General features: G+C 36.1%; 1 protein-coding gene and 2 pseudogenes across 1 annotated transcript; 2 read left to right on the top strand and 1 right to left on the bottom strand.

Annotated features, from left to right (window-relative positions):
- LOC103949368 overlaps positions 1 to 1,739 on the bottom strand; it is a 42,737-nt pseudogene extending 40,998 nt beyond the window's left edge.
- A 5,618-nt stretch (positions 1,740 to 7,357) lies between these two features.
- Positions 7,358 to 8,820, top strand: LOC125472228 (zinc finger protein ZAT5-like). Its single transcript, XM_048573420.1, has one exon. It carries the CDS (start codon positions 7,630 to 7,632, stop codon positions 8,623 to 8,625), a length of 996 nt encoding a protein of 331 aa, XP_048429377.1. The 5' UTR covers positions 7,358 to 7,629; the 3' UTR covers positions 8,626 to 8,820.
- Positions 8,821 to 9,524: 704 nt separating this feature from the next.
- LOC125472233 lies at positions 9,525 to 17,193 on the top strand (annotated as a pseudogene).
- Positions 17,194 to 23,057: the final 5,864 nt, after the last annotated feature.

The following is a 23,057-nucleotide window of genomic DNA, read 5'->3' as shown; positions in this document are numbered from 1 at the left end:
TCCTACTTCAAGTAGGAAACCTTGTTTGAGTAGGAATCTTCATTCTTCTAGGAATCCTAATTCAACTAGGAAACCTGTTTCCATTAGGGGCTTTCCTACTTCAACTAGGAAACCTTGTTCAAGTAGGAAACATCATCTTCAAATCTTCAATTTCGTCCATCCTTTTGGCTCCAAGCATATGATGTCCATTCCAAGCTCTAATTTGCTCCAAAAGGCTCCAAAATGCATCCTTTTGCATACTTTGCCCTTAAAACCTGAAAATACATAAAACTAGCTTAAAAGACTACTTTACTAAGGAAAAACACTATAAATGCACAATAACAAGCTAAACTAAGGTGCATAAATATGCTCCTATCAGTAGGAATAAGTGCGATTCTCACAGACGGCGCCAAATGTTGATGCACAAAATCGGCGAGGACTTTGGTACAACAAAAAGTGTCAAGTTTGTGACCTTCTCTAGATTGCTCTGGTCATTAGTGTGGATAAGTATGTAAATGAATAGAGATAGGGAAGCAAACAACACAAGATGTACGTGGTTCACCCAGATTGGCTACGTCCACGAAGTAGAGGAGTTCTCATTAGTTGTGAAGGGTTTACACAAATACATAGGTTCAAGCTCTCTTTTAGTGAGTTCTAGTGAATAGTTTAGTACAAATGACATTAGGAATTATTGTGGGAGAATGATGCCCTTTTATAGAAGAGAGTTTCTAGCTTTGTTCTGACATTGACACGTGTCGTGTTGTGATTGGCCTCTGATATCAACACGTGTTGCGCTGTGATTGGCCTCTGATACCGACATGTGTCATGTTGTGATTGGCCTCCTGGTTTGAGGAAAAGTCTTGTGGGTCCTTGACGATATGCTGTTGACCGGTGCTTAATAGTTTCGGGATTGGTCAAGTATGGTACAAACAAATTGATATCAAACTCACATTTACAAGATTAATCAGAGGGAGTAAAAGCAACTAACCCATTTCACATCGTGGCAAGGAACATCATGGCGATCTAAAGGATCAACCTCCAATGAGTTCTGCTCCAAGAACAAAAACATCCAAATCATCAGAAGCTGAATTTCACAACGATCACGAAATCAATAAAAACCCGGAAGAAAAATAAATAAAAACTGACCTTAGCTTCTTTATGGGAATGCCTGCAATCGAATATCCCATCACAGCATGGTGCTCTGATCTTACACCTCCGTCTGTAATGCGCGCACCTTAAAAAATACATCAATACCAACAACAACTAATCACAAAATTCAGCTCAAAAATTCAAAATTTTTGAAAAAGGAGAAATACCCGAAATTCCCAGATTCCATATCGGTGAGAGAGTTGACTTTCTGGTGGGAATGGTGGTCGTCAATGGACACCTGGGGCTCGAATCCGCCGTCCATTCTCCTAGATTAACTAAAAACTACGTAAACCAGAAGAGATAACTGAAGCTTGAAGGTGTAAAAATGGCGAGGGAAGAGGAAGGCCCAAAGGAGAAGGCCTACCCCTTGCGGTTTGCAGAGCTTTCAAGTGAAAGCGAAGCTGTTGAGGAAAGCGTCCGATAAGAAAATGAGGTGCGTTTTATCAGTTTTTTGATATTTTTCATGTGGCATGACGAAACTGATGACGAGGCGACACGGCAGCATTTGCCGATCTAAATCTAACCAACGTAATTATTGCAACTCTTTGATTTAAAAATGTAATTGCATTTACAAATGTGGATGGAAATGTGAATGGCCGAGTATAGTGATACTGTATTCATTTCATGTCAAAACACTGATGTAAATATTTATGTATGGGTGTATAATTTGCTTTAGCAGAAGTCATTTGTACTCGACACTATTTACTATAAATACGTGGGTAGAGCTTATTTGTAAATACCATCAATTATCATATCTATATGTGAGAGCAAGACGGCTATGCTAAGGCTAGAGAGAAGATATAATAATAGGGAGAGTTATATTTGTACTCTTAGTATTTGAAATGACGAAAAAAACTACTGATGTTGTTCCGAGGATATAGGCACATTTGCGAACCTCATTAATATTGCTTCTTATTTACTTTATTTACCACTACATGGATCGTCTATTTCACACCACGTTGTCAGCACAATAAACTTTTGTGTCAATGAAAAGCACGCCATGAAGCTCGTAAAGCACTACCTACCTCTCACCTCTATTGATTGGAATATCAAAAATAAGAAAATTCTTTCATTTTATCCTCATAACTAGGAATGGGCAAAATACCCATGGGTTTGGGTAACCGCGGTTACCCACCCATTTAATGTTCACTGTTACAATTATGGGTAACCATTTAGACGAACAAACAATTATGGGGATAACCGTTTATCCATGAAATTTAAATGGGCGGTTATGGGTATTACCCGCGATTATAACAGGTATCCATTGGTTATGGGTATTACCCGCAGTTATAACGGGTATCCATTTACCCATTTAATTTAATATATGTAAAATTAAAAAAAAAAAAATTAAAAACCCTAAATTTTCAATCTCTCCACCAAACTCAGAGTCTCAAACGCCCCATCCCCCGCTCATCTCTCCCTCCTCGATACCCTCTCCCCTCTCTAGAGCTCACTCTCTATCTCAACAACAAGCAGAGCAGAGGTCTTCAGCAGGGATTCCGAGTGGACCAACATAGCTGATCAGAGCTCAGGTGAACACGGGTTTGTCTATGTCGCGTTTAGTTATTGATTATTGCTTGATGCGATGCGTTTTGATTCCCTGCCTGAAACGTGCAAACCCCATGAATATCATCAACTTGCTTTGATCAATCGCTTGTTTCCTCCTTAATTTAATTACATTTGAGTCAGTAAAGTTTAAGTATTTCAAGTGAGAATTTTCATAATTTGTGCGTTTGTCAATGTTTAACATACGTTACTGCATGCTGGCATGAGCGTAGCCACATTGACTAGAACGGATGTACTCCCTCATTGCACCCAGATAAGCAAACTTATTTAATTGTCAGAAAACGAAAATTATGACAAAATTTTCTTTTGTAATTTTCAAGTTGTTAAAAAAAAGCATATAGACAGGTGAAAAAGGGGTAAATGGGTAAAAAAAAGGATAACCGGGTAACGGGTATGGTTATGGTTAAATGGGTAAATGGTACACGGTTATGGATATGATTAACCGATTATAAATGGTTATGGGTATGGGTATAACGGTTTATGCATTTAACCAATGGGTAAATGGTTATGTGGGTATGAACATAAACGGTTATGGGTAAATAACCTCGGTTACCCGCCCGCCATACCAGTTGCCCATCCCTACTCATACCTCAGTACGACTAATTTTCTTAAAGGAAGTATATATCTTGTTGTATGACAATATATTATTATTGGTAGAAGCAAAAAAGAAATACAGACTTGAAATCGCAGAAAATTCAACAGTCGTGTTACGAACTTTGAAACTCCAACCTCTAGTACTCAAATAGAAACTTTTCCTTCATAAAAGTTGTTTCATATATTCTCTCCCATAATATGTTAAAATCTCATAAAGATCCAACAGTAAAATCATTGCAGATCTTTGCAATACTAACCTACGGAAAAACTGTTAACCATCTTAGCAGTTTTTAAAGTCCAATTTCCTTATCTTGGATGGAAATGCTTCCTTCATTGAAGTTGTTCATTATCCTTTCATCCGTACCCAATACAACGGATAAAATCCGAAATAAAATTTTGGGTCAGATCCAACGGTTTGGTCATCCCATAATTCTCAATCTCTACTCTTGACTCCAAAACTTGATGGAACCATTACTGCTACTTCCTGAGCAACTAATAGGATCTTACAGATATTATGGTTTTGTACATGACCACGTTAGAAAGGAGAGAGGAAGTATAGTAACTTAATATTTAATTTTTCCTTATTATCATTAATTTTGGTATTAATATGATTGGTGCAGTATAATAGCACATCCTATACTATATACTATACATTATTATAATATGAATTGTGCAACACTGTAGCCCTTCCCATAATAATAGTCGTTATCTTTAAGTTTTATTTATTTTAAGCAATTTATTTACAATGGGCTTTGCTTTAAGCTTTGATATTTATGTGAAATGGCATTGAATTAAAGTCATTCTCACAAGCTTTATTTACTTTGATTTCTCCTCCCCACTCTCTCTCTCTCTATTTTAGTTCTAACAAATACTCTAATATTTTAGATGCACAAAAGCTTTTGAGGATAAGAAGTGGATGAGAAGTAGTAGTATATAAAAGGCATTTTAGCCACAAAATGATCCTTAAGATTAGCATAACTTTACACTTGATCCTTGAGATTTGCAATCGATAGAAATGGTCACTGAGTTTGTCCATTGTTTATCATTTTGGTCCTTTCATGAAAATCTCTGTTAAATAAAGACCAAAATGACAAAAATAACCTTAATTAATAAACAATGAGTCAAAATGATTTGACAAAATTGAGAGTATTATTGTCATTTTATCCTTATTTAACAGAAATTTTTAATGGATCTAATGAAAACTGACTCAAAGATACAAAAATATGCTTAAAAACACTTAAACAAACTCAAAGACTCTTAACTAAACTTATATGACCCAAAACAAACTTAAAAGACTCAAAACAACTCAAAACAATCAAAAAGACTCAATTTAGACTCTAGGACTTAATTTGGACGAAAATACAATTGGTTTTGACTCAAAAGACTCAAAAACACACTTTTGGACAGATTTGAAACAAGTAAGTAAAGGGGATTTGGTTTTGGACGAATTTAAGAGAAAAACAAGTAAATTAAAGACTTCAAACAGATTTTGACGAATTTGGGAAAAACCAATGGATGATTAAATAGCCAAGGGATACTTCTCCACACATGATACATTCAAACATAAATTGATTTCCAGTTGCTTTTCCGATAAACCATGAACCTCAACACCCCAGATTAACCGTGACATCACTAATTAACCCTCAGAATTCCCTTAAGTTATTGGATTGGATGACATCATACGACAACCCAAAGCATTCTTCAAAAGTTCCCTACATGACATCATAATAGAAATACACTCAAAGATCATTACGTTCAATGGAAATCATAAGTATTGACAAAGCACTTGTAACTATGACATCATGATACTCATGCTAGGAATTTACTTAACATGATTGTGAAAGCAACCTTAACTACTTGTGAATATAAGTTTGTGACGATAGATAAATTCAGAGACCATATCTATCGCTTTTAAATCCAGGAACCAAAGTGAGTAGTTATATTAATCTTAAGGACACGAAAATGCCTAGTATATAATATTTATATGTGTGTGTGTTGGACATGATCATGCATACAAGAAAAGAGTAGGGCAAAGGAAAATTAATGAAGCAAACCCCATGTTAAGTATCACCAATCCCTAAAAAATAATAAAAAATAATTGAATTTGATGCTTTACTTTGTGTCACTAACTACAGCTGATGCTGGCCTTGGCATTTACGTGCCCCTCACAACACAGCCCCTCCTCACCCTACAATTCCTTACGCCAAGAATCTCTCCCTACACACCCATTCCTCTCTCTACCCTCTACTCCACAATACTCTACCCTCTACTTTTGGTCACCGTCCAAAGTATTTAAAATTTTTTTTTTTTTTTGGTATATATCTTGGCTTTGTCAAGTAACAAAGTGACACGTAATCACCCATAACTATGACCCAAAATATATAAACTCTTTTTCTTAAATATATAATATACTATAAATATATATGTATGGTATGGTCTCACTAGTTGTTATACATAACCGACGTATATGAAAGTTCGTAATAAGTACAGTATAAAAAATTAAAACGAGATTATGGTGTTTACTAACTTGAGAGATTACAGTTTGTCGAAGGAAGGAACGGAGAGGTGTTAATTGTTAATTAATAAATAATGGGATGATAGTTATGTATTGGAAGGAAAAACTTAAAAGTTATTCTTTCCAACATTCCTTTTTCCAGAATATATTAATATTAGCATTCTCTCTAATATTTGGCATTGGTTGTACTTGTACTCTTGCTGTTATTGTCAATCATTGGACATAGAATATGCATGCACCAGTCATCTTGTTGTTTTTTTTTATGTCACATTAATTCATAATATACAAGTCATCAATAATTAGCAGCTCATCTAATAAGATAATTATCTAATTAGACAACGCTGACTTACAATCTAGGTACCATTTGCTCTCTTCATTCCAGTGCCACTAGGGTTAACTAATTAAATCTCATGAACCAGATTAGCTGATAGCTATAACTTTTACATTTTTTTTCTTCCCAAATCTTAAAAATTAGTTGGATATTTCTAATTTTTTTTTTTGTGTGCTTTGTAAGATGATGTATGGAGACTGAGATATGTTCGATACTCGGTCAGAATGCGGGTACATGGTGGTAGTAAATCTAACTGTGTCCCCAGAGATAGAAATTTAGCAGAGCAATGCTTGCACTTTGATTGCCTCGTAAAATTATAAGCCTTCATGTAATTCTGCTGCTAAGTTGTACTAAGAAAGTGTTAATTATTTATTTTATTACCCTAATTATTTTTGGTGCAGCTGCCCTAATGATTCGAGGGAGCATGAAATGTCAATCGAATAATTGGATCATAGCATAGGCCCAGCGTGATTCTTGGGTTATTGTCCATCCAAGAAGTGAGATTAGTGTATAATATGAAGTGGGTGGGTCAACTGCATCATGAATTATTTAAGCCAGTTTGATTAAGTCAGTCATGAATTTCCAATCTATTAATAGTTAAAACTTATCAAAATCCCATCCTCACAAAGTCACAAAGATCTCCAACCACCAAATTTCAAACATTTGGGTAATAAGTTATTAAATTAGTTAATTAGTTAAGAGGAAGTAATACAGCATTGCTCATCGTTATCTGTCTCACCTATAATATAGTCAGTAAGGTGGTCGATAAATATGGTACAAATAGTCAGTGTGTCAGATTTGTTAAACTACACTGTAAAAACCCAAAAATAGTTCAAACAGGCGATAATTTAACAAACACACACAAGCAAGAAAAGCAAATTTACCAAAAAAGAGTAAAAAAAGGGTGGGAGGAGAAGCACAAATTCTGTGGCAGTCACAGGCTTGCAAACCAATTTTCTTCCTCTCCAGACAGGAATCGTTTGAAAAAAGTAATGGGTTTGCTTCAAAGCCAACCGAATCTCACTCGTTGCCTCGCTTCCTCACACTTACATTGCATCTAGCTAATCTCTCTCTCTCTCTCTCTCTCTCTCTCCCTCCGTCAATACACACCTGTATTGTTTCTGTATAAATGCTTCAAAGATAGATATATTCGATCACTCACATACACAAATACATTTATATATATATATATATATATATATGCCTTGTTTTATATATTTCTATATATAACTTCGAAGGTTGGAAATTAAAAGCGCCAACCTTGGCACAAAAACTCAAGGTTACTATACTATTCATCACCTGGGCGACTTTTTTTTAGACTCCTCTACTACTTAAAACTCGCTCTATCTCACCACTATAATTGCACCCTCCCCACTTTCTTAACGTTGCTTCTTCAATTCCATCCATCTCTCTCTCTCTCTCTCTCTGGTTTCAAATTTTCGAAACGTTTTTATTGGTAGGGTTGCTGGTGTGGTGCTGCAACAGATCGAGATCGATGATGATGATGATGGAAGCTGCAGATCACCAAGATCAGGATGAAGCTGTTTTGGGTTATAAGGATCAGGCTCAGATGATGATCATCAAGGGAAAACGCACAAAACGGCAACGTTTGGCTTCCCCGCTTTCTGCCATAGCTACAACAGCTTCAAGCTCATCAAGTGTAGGCTATGATCATGATCATCTTCAACATGAAGGCCTTGTAGGTCCCAGACCAAGAGATAGTACTGATGTTGTTGGTCCTACAGCCTCACCAGCCAGCTCAGCTGATCAATTCACAGAGATCAGTACGGAGGAAGAGGAGGACATGGCGAACTGTTTGATTCTTTTGGCGCAAGGCAATTCCATCCCCAAACCCCAAAACCCTAGTTTGGTTAACAACAATAAGGCGGCTTCAGCTGCAGCTTCGACGGGGTTATGTTTGTATCAGTGCAAGACATGTGACCGGTGCTTCCCATCATTTCAAGCGCTTGGTGGACATAGAGCCAGTCACAAGAAACCTGGTAAGCAGGTTAATATTAACAGCACAACGCAAGAAAATAAGAAAGCGTTGTCGTTTGTGGAAGAAGCGGAGGAATTTGATCGGTTTAACAACACAAGCACCATGTTGTCATTACAAATTTCGAATACGGCTTTCAGGGCATTGAGCAGTGCTACTAGTCCTTGTTATAACAACAACAACAACAAAGCCAATAAGGTTCATGAGTGTTCGGTGTGTGGCGCGGAGTTCATATCTGGTCAAGCTTTAGGGGGTCATATGAGGAGGCATAGAACATTCATAAACACAGCTGCAACAACAGCAGTAGCAACCATGAGTAGTCCTCCTCAGTCTCAATCGGGATCAAAGAGACCACGAAATGTTTTGCAGTTGGATCTTAATCTTCCTGCGCCAGAAGAAGAGCGCCTGCAGGAAACCAATAAGTTTCCCTTTGGCCCCAAGAAGGAACAAGTCATCATCTTCTCTGCCTGTCCTTTGGTGGGTTGCCATTACTAAAACACAGCTAGCTAACTAGAAACCCCCAAAATCAATGTGGCCCAATTAATAGTCAACATTATTTGTTACTTATTCAATATTCATTGTTGATTCTTTATACATGCCCAAAATTTAATCATATAGTTGAAATTGATCAATTCTTTTGGGGAATTAACTGACTTGTGTATTAAATTTTTGGCTACGTTGTTTTTGTACTGAATATATACTCCGGCGTATTCTACACTTCAGAGCACCTTAGAGTTTTAAGAAGGGTATAAGGCATGGCAATTGGAATGAGTTTGGCACCACCAAAACCTGAACCGAAAGTAGGGATTAGGTTCGCTTGTTTGGTTTACAAGAAAACTAAAAGCATTTGTCTCTGTCTGTCTGTTTCATATAACTGACAAAATGCAAATAAAAGTTTAAACGGATGGCAAGCAAAGCCAGTAGCTCTAAGCTAACCGCCCATCTTTTATGGATCGATCTACCTTTGCATTTTCCATGCATTTATATAAGAAAGTGGTATACCACACGCGTGCTCTTTTATTCCGTTTGTTATTTATTTATTTATTTTTATAGAAAGCACAATATTCATTGACAAAAGGGGAATTCGTACAAAGTGTGGATAGTGTGCTAACATGGATCTCGATAAAAACCTTGCCATGACTTTCAATCCGGTCGAAAGGAAAAAGAGCATCTCGCACAAATAAACAAATTTTTACTATCCTCACATCGCAAATAAAAATTAACTTGATGCATCTTCAAATAAAGCATCCAAAATTAAGTCTGGAGGTTCCGTCAGCCATGTTAACTCCTGAAAACTTCCAACTCCAGTGCGAGCAAGCCTGTGAGCCACCTGGTTTTCCTCCCGTCTGACATAGTGGAGCTTTGTTTGCGAAATGTCACTGAGAAACGCACAGATGTCGTTGATTATTGGACCCAGGGGAGAGCTATCATCTCCATGGCCGTTCATGGCGGCAATAATGGTAATATATAAGAAAATCCCCTTCCGTGGCCGTTTGTTACTCTATCCAATTAAAACTATCGAGCATGATGCAAGTATATTTAGAGAAATACTATTCATATCATGTTTTTGTACCATATTTTCATACTATATTAGGTGGCATTTGATGTGGATAACCACATCATTTGAATTAATCAAAATTTTAAATTTAGTACAATATTTAATAAACTAATAATTAAGAAAAACTAGTTAATTAAATGATGATTGTGGTATATAAGGAGTCTTTTCCTTCATTTCCTTGGGTTTTGCAAATGTTTCAAATTATATGTCTGTCCACATCAAATGCTACCTAAAGTGGTATAAAAATATGGTATGAATAACATTACTCGTATATTTATGAGTAATGCTAAGAAAACTAAATTTGTAAATTGAATGATATGTCACTAATGGGAAATAAACACGTTAATCAATACTTAAGTAATAATTCAATCATCAACTTTCATGTCATTTAATTTACAAAATCTGGTCTACAATTTAGTCTCCCTAGTATTACTCATTTATTTGTAAACAGTATCACTGAAACGCAATTAATTGGTAAGCATGCAACGGTTACAATAGTTGAAAAGTTTAAACTGTACTTTCGAATCATAACGACAAAGTTATGAGGTATGGTATCCATACATACTTTTAATCAAATAACAGAAATTAACAAGAAGTGTGTGAGAAGTAAAAAGGGGTTTGTGGATAGAACACCCTTAAAGTTATTTGTATGTGTATACACAACACATTTTTAAGAGGTGAGATTTATTTGCAAATGTGATGTATCTTTAAAAATGATTAGCGATATATATATATATATATATATATATGTATGTATATATGTAATACATTCAAGTCTTACATCGTATATTTCTTCTTTTTTTTTTTTTTCCTACAATGCAATAGAGCATTGAATCCCCCTTAAAAATGAACGATCAAATTTGAACACTAATATGTAACTGCTACGAAAAAGATATATCATAATACTACATATATTTAGAAGCCGTTTGATAATTAACCATTTTGCTTTTATTTTTTACTTTTTTGAAAACTAAAAAGTAAAAACCGAAATCTTATTTGATAACCGTTTTCATTTTTTAATTATAAAAAAAAAATGAAAGCTGTAAGCTGAATGCTAATTTATGAAAACTCAACAAAGTAGTTTTCAGTTTTTTGTTTTTAAATTTCATATTTTTAAAACTAAAAGTAGTTACAAAAAGCTATTCATTTTTGAAAGGAGTGAAAACAAAACCTAAAAATGAAATGATTATCAAACAACTCTTTAGCGAGCCAGAATATTTTTTAATATACCATTGGTACATCGCATACTAGGTAATTAGGCATAACCATGTGGTTGTGTGGCATGCAAAATGCATTTCTTGTTTGTGGGACTTGAATGGATAAAAAGTACTCTAGAACTAGTTCAAAAGGTTTCAATTAACTTGATGTACATGTTTGTAACTTATGCACGAGATGCGTTTTCATGTTAATTTAATAGTGTTTTGACTCACGTTTGACACAAGCCTTTGCTTGTGTTGAAACATCAGTTCACGCTTGACGTGGACAAAAGAGTTCATACCTAGGCTTTCTCAAACCTTGGTTGAAAGATAGATGCTTGCTAGTCACAAGGTTTATCTAGCTAGTTTTCCTTCGGATTTCGCTCACCGCCATTATAGAGAGAGATTTTTTTGGGTACTCGGTTTTTTCTTTTTTAATCTGCAAAGAAAAATTATTAAAGCTGAAAGCCTCTAGTACAACAATAATCCAAATGATCAAAATCTAAAAGCTTCCGCAGCTAAAACTAGCAAGGCAATAATCCCATAAGCAAGGATTTTTTAAAGTAAGGCCCACATGGGCTAAAGCATCAGCTACAAAATTCGTCTCTCTGAAAATATGATTCCAAGTTCCAACTAATATTCTGAAACTCGGAGGCCAGCCACTTGATATTCAAGTTACTTGGTATTCACGGGTGTTTCACATGGTATAAAAAAGTAAAAAAAAAAATATATATATATATATATATATTTTTTTCGGTATTTCTTCTCTTATTTTATGATACATAAGTACCCGCTTAAATACCAAACACTCAACTAATAAAACTTCTCAGCTATGTTAATTATGACTATATTAATTATTAAGTAAATTTTGACTAAAAAAAAAAATTAAGTAAATTTTGTTTTAATTCAACTTTTTGTACCTCAAGATTAACTAGTAAACTTCTCCAGCATACTCTCAAATTTACCAAATAATAACAAAATATTAGAACCCAAAATCCAACCCAAGCGCCGACGACACTTCTCAACATCGTCGGTGGCCATCATCTCCCCACTGAGATCAGATAATAGATCATGAATGTGGATGGGAAGCATTTAGGGCAAACTACATTTTACATTCTCGAGGTTTGATGTGTTCTTCAATATGAGCCATGATATCTTAATTTTTTCACATTGCACATGTGATTTTGAATTTGTATCAATTTAGACATTTAGTACTGATTTGGTACTGATGTGCTTTTATAAAAAGTGGATATCAAAAAAAGCTGAGCTCGAAAAGGTGTTTGGTAAACATTTAAAAACAGCTTATTTTCATATTTTTGGGTGAAAAAAAAAATGAAAATGTGAACCAACAAAAATGAGCTTATTCTCACAGCACAGCAGAAACAGTTTTTTTTTTTCAAAGCACAGCAATACCAAACCAGCCCTTAGTCTATTTGAATGTCTAATCCTCCATCAAAGTGTTGAGGTTTTTTCTTTGTCTATGTGGCATGAATATGGCTTATATGTCAGCTTATATACAGGTCTCATGCTTATTATACCATCAATTTAATAAATGGAACTTTAATGAAAAGTTATCGGTATTGTTCGCTTTAACAAAAAATTACATTTTTACACTAAAAAGTCAATTCTGATACTATTCAATTTACTCATTTTCATTAGTTTTTCTTTTAATAAAAGATCAACTAGTTGATCAGACCAAAGACATAAATTTATATAATTTCAATACCTTGTAGTGCAATATAAAAAAATAAAAATTTTCAAGCAACAATCTGAAAACCAACCCAAAATTGGAGAGTGAATATTGATAGTGGTATTCCTCTTTATTTGTAAGTAAGAGGTGTTAAGTTCAATTCTCGCCTAAACTATATCATTGTTAGCTCATTTTAAAGCTATACTCACCTCTCTCTATTTTAGTGTAGATAATATTGTTTGTTCAAATAAAAAACAAAAAAGTCTGACCTAAGACAAGGGACTGATGATTCGGGACAAATCTAACTCGATCTTTCCTAAGAGCAGTTCCAGCGTGGTGGAGGCCCCCTAAGGCTATCCACTATGTTATCCACCCAGTGAACAGTAACTGCCCTTAATGAACAGTAATCGCCTTTTGCATCTCCACCCCTACACTGAATAGCCCTGACGATTAACAATAAAATATTACTATTTTTTTATTTATAAAATAATACAAAATAATTTTATTTGTAATTTCGGATAAGATTTGTAATTTTGCAAAGTCTACTCCACGATTATTTAATTTTCCATTTAATTTTTAATTAATTAAATTACTTAATTTCCATTAACACCCATCCTCTATTTTCCCTTCAAATTTTTCCAGTTGTTTACTTCGCATTCTCGAGAAAATCAAATCTGATCATGACGGCTGTCGCGGCCACCACCATCGACATGCTAAAGACTCTAACTTGCCTCAAAATTACGACCATTGCCCTCATCTCCCTCTCCCTCTTCCTACTCGCCAACCATTACTCTGCTACCTATCCTTCCTCCCCTTCTTCTCCTCCACCGCCATGTCCTCTGCTGCGCAGTCTTCGTCTCTCACATCGCAGAGACCGGAATCGCATGCTCCGAATCCTCCATCAGCTCCTTATCCTCCTCCGCCGTGACCACCGCTGTAGGTGGTGTGATAAAAGATAGCACACAAATTAAACCCTCTTTTTGACAATTGTAGTATAGATATAAGTAGGGATCGTTCTAGGCCGGGGATTAGGAAGGATTGCTAATCTAATGAAAACTGACTCAAAGATACAAAAAGATGCTTAAAAACACTTAAACAAACTCAAAGACTCTTAACTAAACTTATATGACTCAAAACAAACTCAAAAGACTCAAACTAGACTCTAGGACTTACTTTGGACGAAAATTGAATTAGTTTTGACTCAAAACACTTAAAAACACACAATAGCTCAAATTCTAACCTAATTGACACTTAAAACAAAGGGGGGTTTTGGTTTTAACGAATTTAAGATAAAAACAAGTAACTAAAAGATTTAAATAGGATTTGGACGAATTTGGGAAAAACGATGGATGATTAGATAGCTAGAGGATTCTCTTCCACACATGACACATTTGAACACAAATTGATTTCCAGTTGCTTTTTCGATAAACCATGAACCTCAACACCCCAGATTAACCGTGACATCACTAATTAACCCTCAAATTTTCCTTTAGTTATTGGATTAGATGACATCATACGATAACCCAAAGCATTCTTCAAAAGTTCGCTACATGACATCATAATAGAGATACAATCAAAGATCATTACGTTCTATGAACATCATAAGTATTGACAAAGCACTTGTAACTATGACATCATGATACTCATGCTAGGAATTTACTTAACATGATTGTGAAAACAACCTTAACTACTTGTGAATATAAGTTTGTAATGATTATGTGAAACTCCCTTATATTCTAGCACCAAATTCAAGCATGCAAATTAAGTGTGCACCCTTAATCAACAAACAAGAATAAGTTATCCATCAAACGGTTAAGTAAATTGCATTCACAATTTATGAAATCACAACTGAAATTAATCAATTCATATTGCAAATATAATCATGGTTTCAAAGTCTCCCCTAGCTAAAACAAGTTTAGCTCCTCATGTTTACAACAAAACAAAGAGAATATAAATTAAACATTGAAAACAAAGATTGAATACACCTAGAAACGCTCCAACAATCCAAGGTTGAATGACCAAAACGTCCAAGGCTTCTCCTCTCTTCTTTCTCCTTCTTTGTTACGACACAAGGGTGTTTGGGTATGAATTATGGTGATGGATGGATAGGTTGGATGGATAGGTTGGATGGTGGTAGAGGGTGGATGATGGCTGAATGAATGGAGAGAATGAGGAATAATTAGAATGGATGTGTATGGCTGTCTAGAGTCTCCAATATGTGCAGCAAATTATGTATATATAGAGGGAGAGAGGTTAAGGCAATAAGTAATTAATTTGGGAAGGTTTTTAGCTCCAAATCCTCAAGGAAAAAGGGTAACAAATCAGAATCCTAATGGAAAAAAGGAAGGAAAGTTGCGGCATTGACTAGAATAAAAGGGGAAAGAAGATATATGGCATATTTTGGAAGAGAAGGGTAAGAAAGGTGCGGCATAGACTAGGATAGTGCAAGGAATCTTTGTTTTGTGTCCTAAAATGCATAAGATACCTTCTAAGTTGCTGGAACTTGGGGATATTTAGGATTAGGAAAGGTTAAACCAAAATAGGAAACCTTAGCTTAACTTTCTTACTTTGATTAGGAATCCTTCTTTGATTAGGAATCCTACTTTGATTGGGAATCCTTCTTTGATTAGGAATCCTACTTTGATTAGGAATCCTAACATCTTTAAGTCTTCAATTTCGTCCATTTCTTTTGCTCCAAGCATACGCTATCCATTCCAAGCCCAATTTTGCTCCAAAATGCACCTTTTTACTTCCTTAGCCATATGAACCTAACAACACACGAAAATAGCTTAAACTACTAAAATAACTATGAACTAACAACATAAATGTACGAAAACAAGCCAACTAAGTCGCCTAAATATGCTCCTATCAGTAGGTGGAGAGGATGGGGATAGTGGATGAGATCAATGCGATGTTGGAAGAGTTTGAGACCTGACAAAAAAAGATAAAAAAAGTGGCTGATGTCTAGGCTACGTCAGCCGTGCGTCAGGTTGCATTCGGGCTCTCGGGCTGGCACACGCTGGAGCATCAAGGCCAGGCTATCTAGCACTATTCCATCACCTATCCACCGGGCTAAACACCATGGTGGAACTGCTCTAAGGGTTGTCATAGAGTGGGTTGCTCCTATTCGGAATAGGTTGACCACAATGATGGTGGTGGGCAACTTAAAAGAATAAATAAATAAATTTGTTAAATAAAGAATGGAGTTTTATTACAAAAGACCTTAATATTAGTTAGAATGGGGTAATCATATTTAAACTCATTATTTTTTTCTTTCTGCCACCAATGTGGGATACCCAACACATTTTGAATTTTCACTTTTCCCATCATTTTTTGATACATTTCTTCTACATCTATCCGACCATCATTCTTCTACTCTTCTATGTACTTCCCCTCTATTCTAAATTTCAAATATTTAATATAAAAATCGTAACGAAAGACTAAAAGCAAAATGTTTATCGTAAGGGCCGTTTGATTTTTATGCGTTTAAATACCTGCCCATTTTATTTATTTCATTGTACTAATATTCATGATTTATTAAATTTGTTTTCTTGGGGTATTTAATTGCTCCATTTTGATATCTGGGTGTTATCTAATTTCTACCGATGCATTCCCCAATCCCCTTCTTTCTGATTTGTATACAGATAACTTAGTAGGTAGCATCGATGACGCAGTGAAGGATGGAGACATAGCTTTCCATCTGGCCTGTCTATATGGTAATCTTTTTTGTGTCCAGGTCAGTCGCCTGCTTAGTATGTGATTCTGTTTTCATTTTGTTGAGTAATACTTTGAGCTGAGAATAATTCTTCGAATGTAGTTACTTTTGGAGAGATGAGCAAATTTGGAGGCTAAGGATGAAGATGGAGCAATTCCTTTGTATGATGGGTAGGCTATAAAAACTTTGTAACTATTACGATGTGTGAATTATCTTTCTATGCAATTTTTTTATTTTTTCCTAAATGATTGATGTAGGATACATCGAAGTGGTTCTACTTTTGAGCAACAGTGCTAATGATGCTGAGCGTGTAAAAAGAATGCTAGAAACAGCTGATGCCGAAGGTGATACTGTGAGTATTACTCGAATCCCATCTTTATTGTGTTTTACGTGGGAGTTTAGATAGATGATTAGATGGTAAAATGAATTCTTGCTTTCAAATGGGAACTGTGTATCAAATGTTGTAACGGGGCTTGATTTTCAAAAATGTTTGTGGTCATTTTTTTGAAAAATCTTCTGTAGCCTCTTCATCATGCAACAAGAGGTGAACATGCTGATGTTATAAGACTGTTGTTGGCATCTGGAGCTTTGCCTACCAAGGCGAACCTATATGGAAAGGTTTGTGTTTGAAATTTTATACTTATTAATTGATTTTGCTATAGTCTCTGTTGTGGATTTTCTCATTGAAAATTCGGGCAAATCCCAAGTGACCAACCAAAAGCTAGAAGACTTTTGGACACTGCCTCTGCTGGTATGGCGTGCCAGTAGGCTTTATTATCGGAATTTTTTTTCAAGGATCCCAATATTCTTTGCTTTTGTTGATCATCAGTTGAGCGAGAGTCATCAGAACACAATTTCGCAATCTTGTAGTTCAACAAAGGGCTTCCTGCACAATTACGCCTGAATTTTTCCGCAAAGTATTGGTGTAAAGCCTTGTGTTTAGTGTAAATGCTTGTAACACCAAAAAAGATCCTTGACGGAGATGAGCCATTTGCTTTTCTATTAGTTTGTATAATATACAATTCTACGAGCTTCTCATCATCAACTAATTCATGTATTATGATTAATATTGGTTATCTTGTAAAGGAGAATGACTTACATAAAACGAGTTGCATTCCCATCCAACAATACATTGTTGTGTATTTTGGTCTCTCGTGGCAATGCATTATTGTTTTCAAATGCCACGTTGAAGCCAACATGTCCCATGTAATTTGCTCATTTCAGCAGACGAAAGTTGAGAATAGTAAGACAAAAGACAACTTACTTGAAATAAAAATAATAACGTTACAAAAACAAAAAACAAAAAAATAGTGTTATTCACGCCTTTTTTTACCTCTCACGCCCTTATTAATTTTTGTACTTCATTCGATCCAACTGTGAATAAAATAAATAACATCATCCCAGATTTCCTGCCAAATGTGAAAGGAGCTCTGCTATGGATATGCATTTCCACCTAAACCTTGAAACACCACCTTCCACACCCAAAACAGCTCCAAACCCAAAAGACTGGAACAGCCTTCGGTAACAAGTTGGATTATTGTAAAAACTCAGGTTCGCTGTTATGCAAGTTTAGATTCTCTTTCAGCCATGATCAAAGAAAGTGGAAGCATTCCTGAATCCTGATCTTCGATGGGTTTTTCGTGACCAAGAGGGTTAGGTAGAAAGGGGGATCATAATCTTGTCAATGTTTATTGTTGAGGATTGGGAAGGAACAGCATGAAGAACTTCGTCTTGGCTGGATTCTTACTTAGGCTTGAAGAATGATTCCATTGGGTACATTTGTGTTGAGACGGGGGTGATTGATAGGAGCATATTTAGGCGACTTAGTTAGCTTGTTTTCTTACATTTATGTTTTTAGTTCATAATTATTTTCGTATTTTGCGCTATTTTCGTGTGTTTGTAGGTTCATATGGCTAAGAAGGTGCATTTTGGAGCCTTTTGGAGCAAAATTGGACTTGGAATTGATAGCATATGCTTGGAGCAAAATGAATGGACAAAATTGAAGACCTAAAGATGTTAGGATTCCTAATCAAAAAAGGATTCTTAATCAAAGAAGGATTACTAGTCAAAGAATGATTCCTAGTCAAAGAAGGATTCCTACTTGAAGTAGGAAAGTTAAGCCAAGGTTTCTTATTTTGGTTTGACCTTTCCTAATCCTAAAAGCCCCTAAGTTCTAGCAACATTGAAGGACTCTTATGCATTTTAAGACACAAACTAAACCTTCCTTGCACCTTTATTGCATTTGCCGTGGCTTACCTTAACTTGTTCCTTCCTTGCCGTGCAAGGGGATTGTTTATTCCCTATTTTGTGTCCCAAGATCACATTCCTTTTTAATCCTAGTCAATGCCGCACCTTACATTCCTATTCTATCCTAAATCCTTGCCTAATTTCAGCTTTAAATCACATTTCTTTTCCTATCCTTCGTTGCCGCAAATTCCTTCCCTTTTCCCTTGGGATTTCTAACTTTAAGTCTCATTTTCCTTGTGGATTTGGGGTCTAATTCTTTCCTAAACCATTTAATAAAAGCTAAGATCTTTTCCCTCAAATAAATAGCCTTTGCCGCACCCATAGAGAACATTATTCACTCATATACACAACCTGCCATCCTTCATCCTTACTCACCACCCTTTGCCGTAGCCTTCATTCACTCTTACACCATTCCCATACTTTCATACCTTCAGCCACACATCCATACACCATTCCTCTACTTTGCCGCACTCCCCTACTAACCCAAATCCACTCCTAACCCAGAAACACATCCAAAATCATCCCTAAACCCTTTGTGCCGCAACATAGCAAGGAAGAAGAAGAGAAGAAGAAGCCTTGGACGTTTTTGCATTCAAGTTGGAGTGTTGGAACATTTTTAGGTGTAATCTATCTTTTGTTTTCAATGTTTAATTCTATTTTCCATTGTTTTGTTGTGAACATGAGAGGTTAAACCCGTTTTAGCTAGGGGAGGCTTTGAAACCATGATTATGTTTGTGATATGAATTGATTAATTCCAGTTGTGATTTCATAAATTGTGAATGCAATTTACTTAACCGTTTGATGGAGAACTTATTCTTGTATGTTGATTAGGGAGGCCTACTTAATTTGCATGCTTGAATTTGGTGCTAGAATATAAGGGAGTTTCACATAATCGTTACAAACTTATATTGACAAGTAGTTAAGATTGTTTTCACAATCATGTTAAGTTAAATTCCTAGCATGAGTATCATGATGTCATAGTTACGAATGCTTTGTCAATACTTATGATTTTCAAAGAACGTAATGATCTTTGATTGTATCTCTATTATGATGTCATGTAGGGAACTTTCGAAGAATGCTTTGGGTTGTCGAATGATGTCATCCAATCCAATAACTAAAGGAGAATATGAGGGTTAATTAGTGATGTCACGGTTAATCTGGGGTGTTAAGGTTCATGGTTTATTGAAAAAGCAACTGGAAATCAATTTGTGTTCGAATGTATCATGTGTGGAAAAGAATCCTCTAGCTAGCTAATCATCCATAGTTTTTCCCAAATTCGTCCAAACTTTGTTTAGGTCTTTTAGTTACTTGTTTTTACATTAAATTCGTCAAAAACCCAATCCCCTTTACTTTGTTGTGTCAAATCTGTCCTATTGTGTGTTTTTAAGTGTTCTGAGTCAAAACAAATTCTATTTTCGTCCAAATTAAGTCCTAGAGTCTAGTTTGAGTCTATTTGATTGTTTTGTGTTGTTTTGAGTCTTTTGAGTTTGTTTTGAGTCATATAAGTTTAGTTAAGGGTCTTTGAGTTTGTTTAAGTGTTTTTAAGCATATTTTTGTATCTTTGAGTCAGTTTTCATTAGATTAGCAATCCCTCCTAATCCCCGGCCTAGAACAATCCCTACTTACATCTTTACTACAATTGTCAATAAGAGGGTTTAATTTGAGTGCTATTATTTATCACATCAAATTTTTGGCGCCGTTGCCGGGGATTAGCAACTTTGCTCATCCCCTGTTGTTTCTTTTTCATATATTTTGTTTTAGTTGCTGACCTTGTTCTCTTTTCTTGTTTGTAGGTACTAGTTTATGACTCGTAGCTCTCAACCTGTTCGTGCAAACATCTTGGACTTTGGTGATGATTTTGAGCGCACTTTAAGAAGGAAGAGGAAGGACCCAGAACTTAACCCACCAAGTTCTAGCTTGGAATCTGATTTTGAGGAGGAAGAGGAGCCCACGGCAAGAGAGGAAGAAGAGGCACAAGTCATGGCAGCGGACAATCGTATAATCAAGGAGCTTTCTGCCTCGGGAATGGACAATGCCGCACCATTATGCATCCAATACCCTAGGGCAGCTCAAGATAAGACCGATGATTTTGAATTAAAGTCTAGTTTGTTAAACCACATCCCAAAGTTCCATGGGTTATCCATGGAGGATCCAAACAAGCATCTAAAAGAGTTCGAGGTGGTGTGTTCAAGCATGACTCCAATTAATGTTGATAGCAATATTTTGAAGATGAAGGCCTTTCCATTCTCTTTATTGGAAAAGGCTAAAGATTGGTTATACGAATTAGCACATGGGACTGTCACTTCTTGGGAGAGCATGAAGAGAGCATTTCTAGAGAAATTCTTCCCTACTTCAAGAGTCATTCTCTTGAGGAAGAAAATTAGCGGAATCCAACGAAGCCAAGGTGAGTCTTTTCCGGCCTATTATGAGCGTTTCAAGGCCCTTGTCGCATCATGTCCTCAACATCAAATGAAAGAAGAGCTTCTACTTCAATATTTCTATGAAGGCCTTCTTCCAATTGAAAGGCAAATGCTTGATGCTTCAGCGGAAGGTGCATTGGTGGACAAAACTCCTATGGCAGCCAAGACCCTAATTGCAAACCGTGCTTTAAATGCACAACAATACGAAGAAATTAGGCAAAGAGACCCCCCACGGCAGCAAGTGCATGAGGTAAGTTCCACATCCGACATTTAATCTCAATTAGCTAATCTTACTTCTATTATGTCTCAGATAACCGAAGGAATGAGGATACAAAGACCAAGTGTATGTGGCGTGTGTGTCTATCCAAGGACACCCTTTTGAAAAGTGCCATCAATTGATTGAGAATAGGGGATGGGAGAGTGGAAATGCTATTGGATTTCCAAGCCAAAATCAGCCACGGAATGATCCATATCCCAACATATACAATCCGGGTTGGACAGATCACCCAAATTTCAAGTGGATGGAGCCTTAAAAACAATGAAGATTTAGGCAACAACCCCCAGGCTTCTATACCAAGCCATACGCACCAAATCAAGCCCAAACACAACCTACCCAAACCAATCCAAGCACGTCTTTGGACAATGATACACTTATTAAGTTACTTACCAATTTGTCTCAGGGGCATGAGAATCAAAACAAAGCAATGCAAAATCAAGACAAAAGGGTGGACCACTTGGAGAAACAAATTGGGCAGATAACGGAGTTTGTAGGACAATTCCGAGACCAAGCCAAGCTCCCTAGTTCAACCATTGTCAATCCAAATGGCGAATTCGAATCTGCCAAAGCAATCACATTGAGAAGTGGAAAAGAAGTTGGCACTAATCCAAAACCATCCAAAACAAGTCAAAACGAAGATGAGAAGCTGCAATTGGAATAAGAGGAGCAAAGCAAAGCCACGAAAAGGGTAGAAGCACCCTTGCCGCAGCCACTTAGGGACCCCAATTCATCCAATTCATCTAATTCAGCTAATATAGGTAAGTAGGGTTCAAATTCGATTAATTCTAACCCTATTCCACCCAATGTTCTTTCCCTTGCAGATTTATGCAAGCAAAGAAAGAGTAGAATGACAAAAACATTCTTGAGACATTTAAGAAAGTATAAGTCAATATTCCACTCCTCGATGCCATCAAGCAAGTTCTCAAATATGCCAAATTCTTGAAGGAACTTTGCACCACAAGGAAGAGGGTTTCGAATAAAGAGGTGGTTAAGGTAAGTGAAAACGTTTTCGTTGTTTTACAAAGAAAGTTACCTCCAAAGTGCAAAGATCCAGGTAGCTTTACAATCCCTTGCATTATTGGCCAAACTAAGTTTGAACATGCTATGTTAGACTTAGGAGCTTCAATTAATGTCATGCCATACTCTATTTATACATCCATGAACCTAGGATAATTGAAAAACGATGTTGTGATTATTCAATTGGCATATCGATCTAATGCCTATCCAAAGAGAGTTTTGGAAGTTGTTTTAGTGCAGGTTAATGACTTGATCTTCCCGGCGGATTTCTATGTTCTTGAGATGGAAGAAACCACCCATTCCACATCCTTGCCGCTCCTTCTTGGGAGGCCATTCATGAAGACAGCCCGCACCAAGATCGATGTGTTTAAAGGAACTTTAACGATGGAATTTGATGGGGAAGTTATTGATTTTAATATTTCTGAAACCATGAGATTTCTTAATGATGATCATTCATGCTTCTTTATTGATATCTTTGATTCATTGGCACAGGAACATCTTGAACAATTACATAAGATGCACTTGAAACAGTTATTACAAGTGGAATAGAATTGAAAAATCAAATGGCAGCACCAATTGCACCCAATGGCACCAATCTGGAATTCCATGCCGTGCCCCTTTGTGATGATGTAATTGAAGTGGTGGCTACCCTAGAGTCCTTGCCATGGGTCAATTGTAAGTCCTCAATCCCAATTTCAATTCCAATTTCAACTAACAATTTGCTTCCTTCCATAGTACAACCACCTACCTTTGAGCTTAAACCATTACCAAACCATTAAAGTATGTTTTCTTGGGCGAACAAGAGAC

Source organism: the organism of the source record quoted next, unplaced genomic scaffold, assembly GCF_019419815.1.
Source record: "Pyrus x bretschneideri cultivar Hongxiangsu unplaced genomic scaffold, Pyrus_bretschneideri_v1 Contig68, whole genome shotgun sequence".
In the NCBI taxonomy this organism is placed as follows: domain Eukaryota; kingdom Viridiplantae; phylum Streptophyta; class Magnoliopsida; order Rosales; family Rosaceae; genus Pyrus; species Pyrus x bretschneideri.
Note: the sequence above shows the minus strand (reverse complement) of the source record. Positions and strands in the feature narration are given on the sequence as shown.